Consider the following 14,427-nt stretch of genomic DNA (forward strand, 5'->3'; position numbering starts at 1 on the left):
TACATCACGCAATAACAAGGAAATAATCCTCAGATGGTGACTGTTGCTGAACATGACAATGAGTTCACTGTATTCATATGGCTTCCCACAGGCACCAGATCTCAGTCTAATAGAGCACCTTTGGGATGTGGCGGAATGGGAGATTCCCATCATGGATATACAAATGTGCAGCTGTGTGATGCCATCATGTTAACATGGACCAAACACTGAGAAGTGTTTCTGGCACATTGTTGAAGAAAAAAAAGGAGGTTCCAACCCAGCAGTGGCAAAGTGTCCCTTTTTAGCTTTTCAAATCTAAAGTTACACATTTTCACTCTATTTTATTTAAAAAAGAAAAGAAAAGAAGAAGAAGTCACCCAGTGGACACTTGGCGAAGCAGTTTTTTGCCCGCAGGTCATATTTTGGAAAACTTCAGATTTCTTTATAATAGCAAACAATAAAAAGTCATTATTTCTGTTTCTGTCTGCATTCGAGTCAACCTGGGTTTGAAAGATTCATAAGGTGTTTATAAACAGTGATTGTCTGACGAGCACGATTCGCCTTTAGGTTTCCATGATAGAGCTTTAAGGTGGCTGCTGAATTCAAATTCTCCTCTCAGTATGTTTTCCTAACAAACAGAGCACAGCTTGCACGGTTTGGCTGACTGTATCCTTCAGTAAACGTTGCTCCTCCTCAGCCAACGGCGATCTCTCAGTATCTGCTGAAAAGTTAAAAAAAAAACGCTGCACAAGTTTTTTTTCACATTTAAAAACATAAAAAAATCTACAATATACGTCATTCCTGGTAAAACTGTAAAAAATAAATAGTTTTGCTTCGGTTTAAATGTGATTGTAATTTCACATCTACAAAAAAAGTTTTGTTTTTCTCGTGTTTCCCCAGCTGGTACCAGTCCGATGTCCTCTTCCCCCACAGTGTGATGTGCCATGGCTCCGGTGCTGAGTGGAGTGTGGTGGGGGCCGGAGGCAGGCGTCGTCGGGTCGGGGACGGCAGCTTCTACTGGTGTGGCGTCGTGGCTGGGGAGCGGGCAGCTGATCTTGATCGTCACCCTCAGCATCCTCACCGCTTTGCTGCTGGTGTCGGTGCTGCTGCTGCTCTGCGCTAGCTGCCAGGGGTGAGCGCCATCACCAAGCAAACACACCCATATATGCCGTGTACTGGTGTTATTGTCATCGCTGTTAGGGCACGCTCACATATCAAAAAAAGCTTCACTTCCTGCTGTGTCAGCTATCCAAAGCAGATCTGCTCTGCTGGGAAATGCAGACAGTGCACAAATACCTGAGAGGCCGTTCTTAGCTACAGTAATTATAGGTACAGCAGCAGTACAGAGCAGTGCTGCTGAGTAACACTAAAAATGCCCTCTAGGGTAGTAGGCCATAATTATTTAATTAATAATTATGAATGGAAGCATGTGCTGTCTCTAAGCAGCCGTACACACTCCCATCTATCTATATATATAAAAGAGAAACACGTTTCCTTGTCATTTAACTTTCCTTTCGTGTAATCCCCGTAAAGAGCTGATGCAAGCAGACTCCAAATAAAGCAGCACAACTGAAACTAAAAGTTAATTTGACCGACTTAACGACCCAGCGCGTAATGAAGATTTAATGTTAACGAGTCTACGCTGCGAACTTCGCTATAGTGCGTAAAGCTTTGTTTTGTCTCATTGGGATTGCACTGAAGTAATGGCTAAGAGATTAATGAGGCATTTACTTTGCGGCGTGACGTGACGGGCTGTATATTCAACACAAACGCCCACCTCTTACGCAGCGGTTCCAACGTGTGGGATTGTAATTGTTTTTATATGTAGCCCCCAGGAGCTAAGAGAAATGAGTTTTTCTTCGCCCTGCAGAGAGCTGAGTTGAATGTTAATGTCCCGCAGGGAGACGTTTGGCAGGTGGCCGGTTTTGAAGTTTTCAGATTTGCAGAGGTAAATAAAGAAGATGTCACTTTTCTTCTCATGTAGATGAGAGCAGAACATTCGAAACAAGTATAATGCAGTTAGATATGCATCAGCTCGCCGCAGCCTGTTTTATGACATAAAGTCAAATTTGATTAACCCGTGAATGAAAAACTAAGTGTCACAGCAGCATGAAAGCAGTGTTGCACATGCATATACATGCAGTCTTTATTTGTCCCTCGACATAGCTCCTCCTCCTTTAGAGCAACTTCTTCATCTGATTAGAACAGAAGTTTCGAGGTGGAGCTAAAGATAGACAGTTGTCTATCTTTAGATGCCCACAGTTAGATTATCTGTTCTCAGTGACATCACAGAGAGCCAGAGTAGAACAAAAATGTCTGAAATGGAGTGTTTCTGAGCAGGCTGAAGGCTGAGCCTCACAGGGTTTACCTGCTCACAGCAGGTCTGCCTTAACCTCCTAGGACCTGGCCTCCACATATATAGACATCACATTTTGGGTTGTCTAGACCAAAATACTAAATTTTGCTCTACAAGGGCCTGATATCCACTGACGAGGACATTATACTGCCACTGTTTTATCGAAATTTAAAACAGATGTCCCCTTATGTGGATCTTATTTTTCTCAGAAACAAAAAAATCAGGTAATTCTTTGTTTTTACATTCATCAGGTCCCAATCAGCCCAAATAGCAAAGAGAAATTTATAAAGCCATTCCATGAAAGAGTTCAGGTTTTAGGAGGTTAAAGCGGACGTGTCTGAAGGAATGTAATATTTATTAGTGATGGTTATTATTACATTTTACTGATCCCAGTTCAGTTGTTTTTGTTTGAATGTTTGATTTAATTTTAGATTACTCTAACAGAAGAAAAAGGAGTGCTATTTAAAAAAGCTATAAAGCAACAAATGTAATAAATAAAACTCATATTTGCAAATTAATATTTGATTTCTGTGTTTTTTTTAATTTGTCAGAAGATTCAAGATTAGAATTTTCTTGGATTTATTTGATGGTTGGGTTGAAAGCATAATATGTGGAAGAGTTGTACAATTATAAAACAGGTTTTTGGTCCCTAATCTGGAGGCACGCTTTGCTTTCACAGTTCTTTGCATGCACAGCTGAGCCCCCGTGTTTAGCTGTGCAGGCTGCTCTAACACTTGATGTGTTGCTCTGTTTTCTCATCTCTCCTTTCTTCTTCTCTTCAGGCAGAAGAAAGCGGTGAATGGACACCCAGCGGGAGATCATCAGAGCCTGGTGAATGGAGTGAGTTTTTCCTTCAGGTTTCCACAGCCTTTTCTCTCAATATATCAAAGCTACAGTCCTGAAGAGGAATGAAATAATAATGTTTTATTTGTTTATTTTTAATAGCAAGGATGCATACTAACACTGTTACATTTTTAAAAAGTCAAGCGGTGTGTATGCAGGACTTCAAGGCACAGTTTATTTGCAAAACCTGTCTGTGGTTTGGTTTTTAATCTGCAAGGTCCATTATTTTAGCCTTAACATAGGAAGCTCTAAGGCAGGTATTTGAGGTCTGTGGGTATTACCTCTGAAAGACAACTAATCAAAAATGGTTTCACACTTTGCTGTTTTGCAGCACCAGCTAACACCAACCCCCTGGGGGAGGGGGTTAATGACAGTGAATGAAAAGTTGATAAAGTTTGTTTTTGTTAAATGAATTCAGGCAGGCGTGTCTCTATGATGTTCGCAGACGGCATTGGTGTCTGTAAGAGTAGGGAGCAGGTTGAAGAGAGATGAGGGTTTGGAGACAAAGTTTAGATGATTTGGATGAGATGATGCTGAATATGGAGCTCACAGGCAGGAGGAAAACAAGACCGCAGAGGAGATTCATGAATGTAGTGAAGGACATGCAGAGGGCTGGTGTGACAGGGGAGGAAACTGGGGATAGGGTGCCGATGCGCTGTGGCGACCCCTAACGGGAGCAGCTGAAAGAAGAACAAGTAGAGCGAACAGCTGAATGTTTTCAGGCTTAATCATAGTGTGATTACACTCATACACTGAAAGGCACTTTTTTTTTGCATAAAAAATATTTTCTCTAAACATAATTGTTTTTTTAAAAGATACATCAGGTCAGATTTCAGGAAGTTTAAGAAACCGTCAGCTCTTGCAGTCAAAGATCAGCCATTTGGTTTAAACTCTGTCAAAATATCGACTCAGAGCCTTAAACAAAAGCACCCACGCATACTCTTCTCATTAGTCCAAGTGTGGGAGAGTGTGTATCTTTAGTCAGGCGCTGGAGCGATCGGCAAGTGGAGCTGTGGATAGAGTTTAGCTGCGTGCCTCCTCAGTAACACGCGTGCACACTGACACACATCTCCGCCCTTACGTGACGTCCTGTGACACTAGAACACACCCTCCGACTCTTTGCGTCGTAACCCACGTCGATCACGCTGACACAGAAACATACAGAGAACAAAGCCTCCCTGCGTACGGCTGATTGACAGCCTCCAGTTGTTAGCGAGAGCTTGTTTCTGAACGGCTCACGGCTGCCAACAGGGAAGTGGTTTCTCCCGCTAAGAAAACACGTGGGAAACTCCACTGCCTGCTCGTCACATGTCACTTATTTTAATGTCGTGCTGCCTTAAAACAGAAATAAGAGGGATACTATTAAGAAAAACAAAAGATTATTATTATTTGTAGAGTTGACCTTTTACCCCATGCTATGCGACGCTCATAATGATGCGTGGCGAACGTCCGCTATGTCCTTTTGAAGACTGTGTAATGGGCAGAGGTAGTCATTACAAACTACTATAATATTGATGCTTCAGTAACCAAGCACCACTTAAGTGTGACAAATGTCGAGCTTTCACAGGTTAAGTGACATCCACTTACTTTCTTATTCTGACTTCCCCTCTGGGGGTTTGTGTGTTTATATGCGTTTGTGTGTGTGTGTGTGTGTGTGTGTGTGTGTGTGTGTGTGTGTTCTTCAGAGCCTTTTTGCATTTGATTGATATCTTCACTGCAACCTTTAAGCATTAGCCCAATTGCCAGGTGATCAAATTGTTTCAAGAGGGACCCATTTGTACGACGGACCGTGTCGTAGCCTGACAGGTTAAATGGGGGTTTTTGTCTTCGTGGTTGAGTAGATTAACTCTTCCTCGCTGAGCTGCAATCTGTCTGTCTCTCCTGCAGCCAGCATCAGTGAACGCTGTCCCTCCTGTTTCTCCCCATCGTTAGAGAGTTCAAGTGTTTTAAACTCACAGGGTGCAGATTAACCAAAATTAGTATTTAAGTCAGTTTAGATACAGGAAGCACCCCGTGGAGGTCCATCAGAAGCAGGGCAAAGTGATCCGTTTTGTTCTAAGAGGATTAAAGACCAGCCTCTGTGATTGTTTAGCAGTTGCTCAATCAGTTTGATCACAAATGCAAAGAGTGTCTGCGACACAGTGTAGGACAAACACATCAACAGGTTCAATCTGTTCAGTTGCTGATTAATGCAAATATCTAATCAGGCAGTCACATTACAGCAAGGCAGCAAGCCGAGACGACCTGCTGAAGTTCAAACTGAGCATCAGAATGAGGAAGAAAGAGTTCAGTGACTTTGGCATGATTGTCGGTTTCAGACGTGCTGGTCTGAGTATTTCTGAAACTGCCGATCAGCGGGGATTTTCCCACACAACCATCTCTAGAGTTTACAGAAGATGGTGATGAGAGTGAGTCCTCTGGGTCGATGCCCGAGGTCAGAGGAGAATGGCCGCTTCATATCTTACAACAAAGGGATGCTGAAAACCATCTCTAAACACACAACACACCATGCTGAGTGTACGTTACTCAGCTGACAAAAGGAAAACGAGGCTCACCCAAATTGGAGAGTAGAAGATTGGAAAAACATTACCTGGTTTTATAAGACTCTGTAGCTGATGTGATACTCGGATGGTAGGGTCAGAATAAGGTGAAAGCAATGTTCTAGATTCCTCCTGCCTTGTTTCAACATTTCAGGCTGGTGATACAATGATGCAATGTGGTGTAATATTTTCCTGGGACACATCGTAGTACCGGCTGAGGATTGATTAAACACCGCAGCCTACCTGAGTGTCGTTGCTGACCTTGTCCATCTCTTTATGACCACAGTTAGCTTCTGTTGGCTGCTTCCAGCAGGATAACAGCATGTCACAAATCTCACATCATCTCAAACTGGTTTCTTGACGCCGGAACCAGTGCAACGGGAGATTCACGTCACAGATGTACAGCAAACAAGTCCAACCAAAACCTCTGAGGAATGTTTCCAGCACCTTGTTGAATCTGTGCTGTCAATACTTTGTGTCACTCAGATTTTTTACAGTTAGTGACCTACAAAAAAATAATTTGACACACCAGCAAGGAGATGTTAATGTTAGCTGTGTTGAAACTGTAAAAGAATGTGAATGTCTGGGGAGAGCAATTAATGAGACATTGTCATGGGATTGTAACAGAATTTGCAAAAAAAGAGAATTACAGTGATTATCGTCCTTGACGGCTTGGATCAGAGTGACGCTGGTTCTTGTTTAGCTTTCATTTTTGGAGAGTATTATAACTTTATGCTTTATTTTACGCTTCTTTTGTCACTGCCTGGGGTTAATAAGAACAAAGATGACATGTCCGAGTCACAAAACAGCGTTACACTCCTCTGTGATTCCTGAGTGGTGGTGAAGTTGTGAGTTATTGCATCTGTGGTGTACACAAGATATTCTCATTGGGACGGATGACACAAGATTAATGGACTATAAAAAGAAAGATGGATGTAACGTGTGCCTAAATCACGAAACGACAGCATAAAATTAGTGGTTTCATAAAACAGCTAAAGATTACGTCATTGGCACCGACAGCTATGAGAGTGCGTGACCACTAGGTGGAGTTATGGAGCTTCTGATGCATGTCCCTCTGCTCACACAAGGAAAAACCGCAAACCCCAGACAAAGAGCAGTCTTGGCGTGCACTCTTTGAAAGGTTTTGACTTTCTCTGCTCTCTCATTAGTGACTGACTGAGCAATCGTCGTGGAAACTAAAGCATTACAGTTTATGCATGAAGTGCATGTTGATAAATCGTCCTCTGTTAATTACTAGTTTCTTCTCACTGTTGATCTGAGTGTTTGCTCACTCTCAGAGTTGATTCTGCTCAGCTTAGGCTGATAAAACAGGAAACTTGAGCTTTTTTTAAACCCTTCTTCTTCTTCTTCTTCTTCTTCTTCTGCTTTTTTTGTACTGTGCTAGTTGAGTTAGAGATGCAGATTTTTTTCCATGCTTATATGATGTTGCAAGCACAGAAACTGTCAGAGCATGGTTTAAACCCGACTGCAACACAACTGAGTCCCTGCCAGCTTCACAGCTGTTGTTCTTTAGCCTCCTATTGAGACAAGCAGGGAGACAAATTACCCTGTGGGTATCCTTAAGGTAGCGTCTTCCTATTGTTATTATAATTATTAATGTGACACTACAGACGCCGTCCTTTTACCCTGTTCGGCTTGATGTGTTGCTTATGCTTGATTCAATTTTAGTGCCTCTTATAAATGAATTAATATGAAATCAGCTGCATAAAACAAGAGCTGCCTGTTACTCATACTCGCAGAAGCTGTTAGCTGTCTTTAGATGTCTTTTCTTGGTAGGTAAAAATAAGCTACACTTAATTAGGAATGCATAACGGTTTTATAATTACCTTAAAGTAATAAATAATCTGTTTGGAAAAGCTTAGACGAAGCGAGATAAAGAGTCAGGAAAGCATGAAAATTTAAATTTGGGCTTCAAGGATCCTGAAGGTAATGCACCGCACATATGGCTTTTCGATTGCACGGAGGTGTGACGGATGTCCATCCCGTGCAACATAAGGAAGACGTACAAATTCATTTCTGTAGGTTTTTGTCATTTAAAGAATCTGAGACTGAGGTTTTATTTGCTTGAAGCCTCCAAGCCTGCGAGCTGTGGTGCAGCAGTGACAAAGAGCTTATCCTTTGTTGTGCAGGTTTCAGAGAGAGACATCAGCCAATCAGCAGACAGTCCAGCGACTGACGCGGCGGTCAGCACCTCTCACAATGGGCCTCTCACCAGCGGTACAAGTAAGCCGATAGAGTTCCTATCAGCTCGTCATGTCCTGCCATTGTTGTCTGCGTAGTTAATATTTAGACCGCGTGATACAACATCCATGCAGTGTGTTTTTTCCTGACACGTGATGGCTGTTATGAAGCGTGTTTGCTGGTCAGCTTTGGTTCGTGTTATAGTCAATGTTAAATGCAGTCGTAAAAAGATGCTGTTTCCTCCTCGCCCTGACTCTTTTCTTCTTCCCTCCAGTTCTCACGGACACACAGGACACCAGTCCCCAGTTGTCAGAGGAGATGCTCTCCAGCCAATCAGAGCTCAGGTCCTCCAAGTGCCCTCAGGCCCGCCAGCTTCCCAGCATCCCTCCCAACAACGCCCTTATCGGGAACGGACCCCCACCCTCAGGAGACAGCACTTATGAGGTCAGTGTTTAAAAGTCACCTTTAAACAGCAGAATGATGGGTTTTTTTCTTTACTCATAGTAAGTTCGGACATGCTCACTGGAGGAGATTAAAGCTTGTAATGTTGAATGCTGCTTGACTGAGTAAATGACTGATTGATTGATTACGCCTAGGGATCTTTTCACAAGTGGCTGGTGAATTGAGTGATTTTCGAGCCAGGAGGCAGAAACATCAAAAAGTTATTTCTTGTTTTTGAATGCACGTAAGACCAGTGTGTGTTTCTGATGTTAAGGTGGTGAAGGAGATGGCCGTGGCCTCACGTGACGTCAGTGCCGATGAATCCCTGTACGAGACGGTCAAGGAGCTCAAAGACGGTCCTGCAGAGGCTGGCCTCCCAAACGGTACCATCCAGCCGAGTCCAGACGAACCTCCGCCTCATCCTCCCGCTCTTCTTAACGGCCACATCAGCCCAAGCACACCTGAGCGGGGGCCCATCTTCGCCGGGGCGGAGTACGCCTCTGTCAACCTGAATAAGAAGAGCCGTCACAGCGCAGACATGGAGGCCAAAAGGCGCTCTGGTAATGCTGCCGTTCCTCAACAAAAGCCTCAGGAGGAGCCAGAGGAGGATTTACCGCCACCGGTACCGGAGAAGGTTCTGGATGAAAATGACAACCAGCCAGCGCTGATGATGAACGGGCTCGCGGAGGCTGGGCTGCACAATGGAGAGGTAAGCTTGTTTGAGTGTGTGTCTCTAGGACTTTTTGGGAGATTTTTTTTGAGTGACTATAGGGTACTGTGTGTGTGTGTGTGTCTACTTGTTTAAACATCTTTGTGAGGACCAAAAATTGGCATTTTTGAGGTTAGAGAAAGCATTATGTCAGTTTGATGACTTCACTAAGGCATGCTCCAGATTTCACGATGCCATCAAACACCTGTTTCAATGTAAAAACGAACGCAAACCAAGTCTACAGTCACACTGGCGGAAACACTGGTTAGAGACCACAGCGCCACCAACATTGCTGTGAACATGTGCAATCAGCTCATGATCTTTATGCCTTTGAAGTAGAATAACACTGAAACGGGGTCGTGGTCTGAAACTACTACTACTACTAGAGTGAATTGGCGTCCTCAAACCGTCTTTGGTGCATCAAGACGGCAATAAAATGGGAGAAACAGCAATAAGACGGAGTCAGTCTGCGGTCAGTTTTTGAGTGAGTGAGGTCAAGTTGGCAGTTACATTAATCTGTTTGCAGTAATGCAGCAATTAACTGTGATACATTGCAAATCTTTTGCCGTCTGTTACAAATCTGTTGCCGTCTGCATCGTGCACAGTGCTGAGCCGAAGCTGGGATGGACTTGATCCGCACATCAGGTGTGGCTCCCTCAGCCAACAAACAGACACAGCTGATCTACTGCATAAATGTTCAGGGGGGGGACCTCTCATTTATATTTCAGATAAATGAGAGGTCTTTCTGATCTTGTGTACTAAAGGCTCATAAATATTCTATAAACGTTGCAGTGACAGCAGTAATGAATACTGTAACAGATTTCAAAGTATTTATGGGACTTAAATGCATCTTACATTTGTGAAGCTGGCAGTGTTGAATTTGTCTCAAAACCCTACGTGGGCATCAATATGTGTAGTTTTCGACATTTGTACGCACAGAAAGGTTTTTGAAAGGTAAAATTATTAGATTGATGAGGAGAACTTAATAAATTGTGCATAAATGATTCGTATTTATTCAGGTTTGGATGTGTGCATGTGTAAAATAATTGCATCGTTTTTGTGCATGGAATGAAGCATGCTCGTGTGAGTTACGCACAAATCACCGAACGCGGTTGGAAATCTTAGTTTATACTTGATATGACATCGTTCACATTTTCAACACTTTTGAGGCAAATTTCTCTCCGTATACTTACATACAGATGTGAAAAGGTAACGTTATGTGTTTTTGTGAATGGATCATAATTTGGTTTTATTTCTACTAAAAAAAACAACAACTTTAAAACAAGAACTGAAAACAAACATTTTTGATGAAATTTGGATAAATTCCATTTTCCAATCCATTAACTATAACTAAGGGGACGCTAGATGATTCCACACACTCTGAATCAACCAGCAACCAAAGATGGTGCTCGTGGGTGTGCTTATTAGCTTATGTTTGTGAGAAAGCCCCACGTGAATTGTAAGTAAGGTCTCATTTATGCTGTGCTGCATGTAGGAGCGTTCCAGTGATTGAATATTTGTACTGTATAACCGCAGTTGCTTATTACAGGCGGCGTCTGATTAAAGAGCGAGCAGTTTTATTAGAGTCAACTTTCATTCAATGTGTCATCGTGAGCGAGAGGAAGCGTGGCAGGAAAGAAGAAAAGTAACCTGTGACGACGGGGAAAATGAGCATTAGTCAGATGATGAAACTATATGACAGGGAAAGTCATTTTTCAATTTCCCTTGGCATAAAATACTCAGATCGGTAAAAACTATGAATCCATTCTCGACCATCTTGACAAAACACTGCTTTGAAAAGAAAGTGATAGTGATAGTATTTCATTCGTATTCGCTATAATGCATTCAGAGAGAGCATGAGGGTGTTTAAAGGCCAGGGAGGACAGGTTACATGGAGGGGAGGAATGAAGCAGCTATTGTTGCTAAGATTATGTAGAATGAAACAAAAAAGAAAAATACAGCAATGCAATGCAGTTCTAGACATTATAGTAAAAAAACGTTTGTCGTTTAGAGCGCTTAACAAACTTATTAGATCACCTTTCAATTTTACAAATCAGTCAAAAAATTGTTTAAATGTGTTTTTTTTGTAGACATAAAACTATTTTTTCTGTTCAGGGATGTAAGTAGAAAAAAATAATAATGTACTTTAACATTTTTTACTTTTTTGTAAAACAGCACATTTGAAAATTCATGGATAACAATAATTATATTGTCGCATTAAAAACATAATGTTAAAATATAAAATATAATGCTAAAATAACACTGAAAATTACGTTTTTTTGTAAAGTGGTCAATTTGAAAATTCTCAGCTAAAAACAATTATATTTTAATCAGAAAATCAAATCAAGTCCATTTTGATTAAATTAAGAAAACAATTTGGTAATTACCAATAATGTTAATTTTCATCAAGTGTGGCTCGAACCTTATATATTGAGTGGTGGTCTAATAAATTTGTTAAGCACTGGATGTCATAAAATCTTTACAAATATTTTACAACACCCAAATAAATCTTTGATACGATGATGTCACCCTAAAAATATAACATTGCATTTTACTTTCTTTTGTTTGATTCAGTCGTGCGGTCGAGAAAGACGTGTTCGCCGCTTCTCAGCTTCCACTGAGTGCGGTGCCCAGCGTGTGTTATGCGTCTCCTGCATGTAGATTTAATCAGCTAGAATCTGCATAATGAACATTGTTAATTTGATGGAACAGAGAAATGAAAAGCTTTTAATGGAGCTGTGCAGGGAAAAAAGGGGAGAAACGAAATGAATTTTTACATTTTTAACAACAAGAATAATAAGTAGAGTTGTAATTTTCAGTTACGCTGTGACCCTGGAGCTCTTAAACTGCAAACTGCTCTTAAACTTTTGTTAAATTAGCAGATATCACATAAATGGGTAAGAGCAGTAGAAGTGGGTAGCATCATGGCACTTGATGCACCACCCAAAAAATGTTGCACTGCTACTGAAGGGGATGCCGAGGTTTTTTCTCGAAGCACAACAACCACAAACACAGCAAAGCTTCTCTTGAACAAATGGGCTTTAATTGTGGCATTATTCCACGAGGAAAAACGGAACGTTGTTGGAAAAAGTTGAGTCAGTTTAGTCTTAATATAAGATTTCCATTTGACAAACCCACACGCATAAAAAGGCTGAAACTTATCATCCTACGGTAATGATAGGGATTCACTCTTTCATTCTCCCCATCTTAATAACACAATTTATACCAATATATAGCTGATGTCGGTCATCTTCTCAACATCATGCCTGGCTTGAGATAAAGACCATGGAGAAGAAAGAAAAAGAGAGATGTGTCTCTCCGCTACAATTATTATCCGCTAAGCTGACATCTCGTGCTGCTTTATGGAGACTGGCAGACCGAAGAAAGAAATTTGATGGTGAGAAGGGAAAAAAACCACAAAAAAACACGGTGTGGGAGTGAAGGGAGGAGAGAAAAAAATGAAAATGGGAGCCGAAGTGAGAAGAGCAGGAGAGAGTAATAGATGAAATGGAGATAGTGACAGAGAGATGATGGGAGAGTTGAAAAAACTCGGAAAGGACTGGCAGGCATGACGGGTGAGGAGGAAAGAGAGGAGTGAGAGACAAGGAGGGAAAAAAAAGAAAGAAAGAAAGCCAGGAGCATACAAACGAAGTCATCGACAAGGAGGCGGCGAGAAAAAAAGGATGAGGGAGAAGAAAACTGCTACAGAGGGTGAGATGTGGAGATGTGTAGAAGAAGAGATGGAGGAAGAGTAAAAGAAAAGGTAAAAAGAGAAGCATAGCAGTTCATTATCGTGGACTGAACAAGGCAGGGCAGAGCTGCTGCTGCTGCTGCTGCTTACAGCATGCTGAGATCCATCAGAGAACCAACACACTCTCAGCTCAAAGAATTGCATCAGACAAAGAATCACATTATCAGCCTGCCACAGAGATCATCTCTTAACTTAAAGTACTTTTAAATTATACTTCTAATGTTACAGCACTTTTTACATACATTTGTTTACAGTGTTGTGCCAGTGTGCTGTCACCAGGGGGCAGTGTAAAAAGATATACGAGTTTGTGGTGTTGTTGGTCCATTGCATTTTAGCACAGGTGTTCTTGTTCCTCTTAAGATAAGTTAGCGTCAGGTCAATAACTTGCTTTACTTTCTAATTAAATACACTGATGCTCTGTTATGCTTTGTGTTTCTATTTAGTGAATATTTGTCGGTTAGCCAACTAGATTAAAGTGGTTACAGCGGTAAACATTACAGTAACCAGTTAAACTAACCCTACACATGTCTTTAAAATGTGGGAGGGAGGTGCAGTACCCGGAGATGAGTGTTTCTGCCATCGCCATCTTGGTTGTAAAAAGACATCTGACTGCAACTTGTGACAGATAACTTATTAGCCAATGAGCGTGCAATATCATACTTCAGATTATCCTCCGTTTAAAATACAAACCAAGACCAAAACTTTCAAAATAGACTAAAATTTTTATTTAATATCATCGAAAATGAGTGGATGAAAGGAAATTCGAAGGGAAAGCGGATTAGCCTTTTATAGGAGTAAAAGTCTTTCTGCAACCACAGCTGTCGCCATCTGGTGGCCATCAGATAGAATGCAGGTTTGAGGCACCTCCACATTGGCTTTGCTTTTCCAACTCGGAAGGTAAATCCATTTATTTATGTTTTTACTGTCCTTGCTTTAAATACGCTCTTTATGATAATCTGTCTGGTTGCTCGTTTGTCTAACTGCTGCTTTCCTCTTAGTAATGTTGTAAGTTGTTGCAACTGATACAAATAACAGCACTAAGCAACAAGAAGACCCATGTTGTTATAAACCGGAACTATTCTGTATTTTTCTGAACTTTAGGTTTGGGTCCCTCTTTTCTGTGTTGATGTATCTTTTTACTTTATTCACACGTCTTTGTTCCTTTGTCTCTGGTGTTTTTGTAGCCAATTAGTTCATCACTGCTGCTCGTTTGGACAGCAGGCATGGCCTCGTCTAACCCCCATATCTGTGATAAAATCTTAATCTTGCAAATTCCAAATGTATCTTCACACAGCTCTGGAAACCATACACCCACACACACACACACACTTGCACATTTTTAAAATACACAGAATTTAACATCCACCCGCATATATATTAGTTTCCCCCATCCCCTCAAGTTAAACACACACACCAAACACATGTGCAGGTTTTATGATGTGTGTGTGTTTACATATATTCTGCTACGCATAGACACCCTGGGGCGTATTTAAGGTTAAGCATGAATGTTCTTGGCTCCCTGTGGTTTACGCCCATGTATGACCAGGAGTCGTCTGTGATTTGTCTTGTCTGACCAAGTGTGTGTGAGTATGCGCGCGCCTAGTGA

At 41.5% G+C, this 14,427-nt stretch overlaps 1 protein-coding gene across 5 annotated transcripts in view; it reads left to right on the top strand.

Moving 5' to 3' along the window:
- pag1 (phosphoprotein membrane anchor with glycosphingolipid microdomains 1) overlaps positions 1-14,427 on the top strand; it is a 59,796-nt gene that overhangs the window by 40,943 nt on the left and 4,426 nt on the right. For 4 of the 5 annotated variants that reach the window (XM_026155477.2, XM_026155475.2, XM_080296587.1 and 1 more), the window contains 5 exons: positions 880-1,111; positions 3,118-3,175; positions 7,869-7,962; positions 8,195-8,364; positions 8,636-9,070. In XM_026155477.2, coding sequence (XP_026011262.1) covers positions 924-1,111; positions 3,118-3,175; positions 7,869-7,962; positions 8,195-8,364; positions 8,636-9,070 — 945 coding nt within the window. In that variant the 5' untranslated portion in view covers positions 880-923. The remainder of the gene's footprint in view (positions 1-879; positions 1,112-3,117; positions 3,176-7,868; positions 7,963-8,194; positions 8,365-8,635; positions 9,071-14,427) is intronic. The other variant, XM_026155479.2, reaches the window with a different exon arrangement.

Source organism: Astatotilapia calliptera, chromosome 22, assembly GCF_964374335.1.
Source record: "Astatotilapia calliptera chromosome 22, fAstCal68.1, whole genome shotgun sequence".
NCBI classification, from domain to species: domain Eukaryota; kingdom Metazoa; phylum Chordata; class Actinopteri; order Cichliformes; family Cichlidae; genus Astatotilapia; species Astatotilapia calliptera.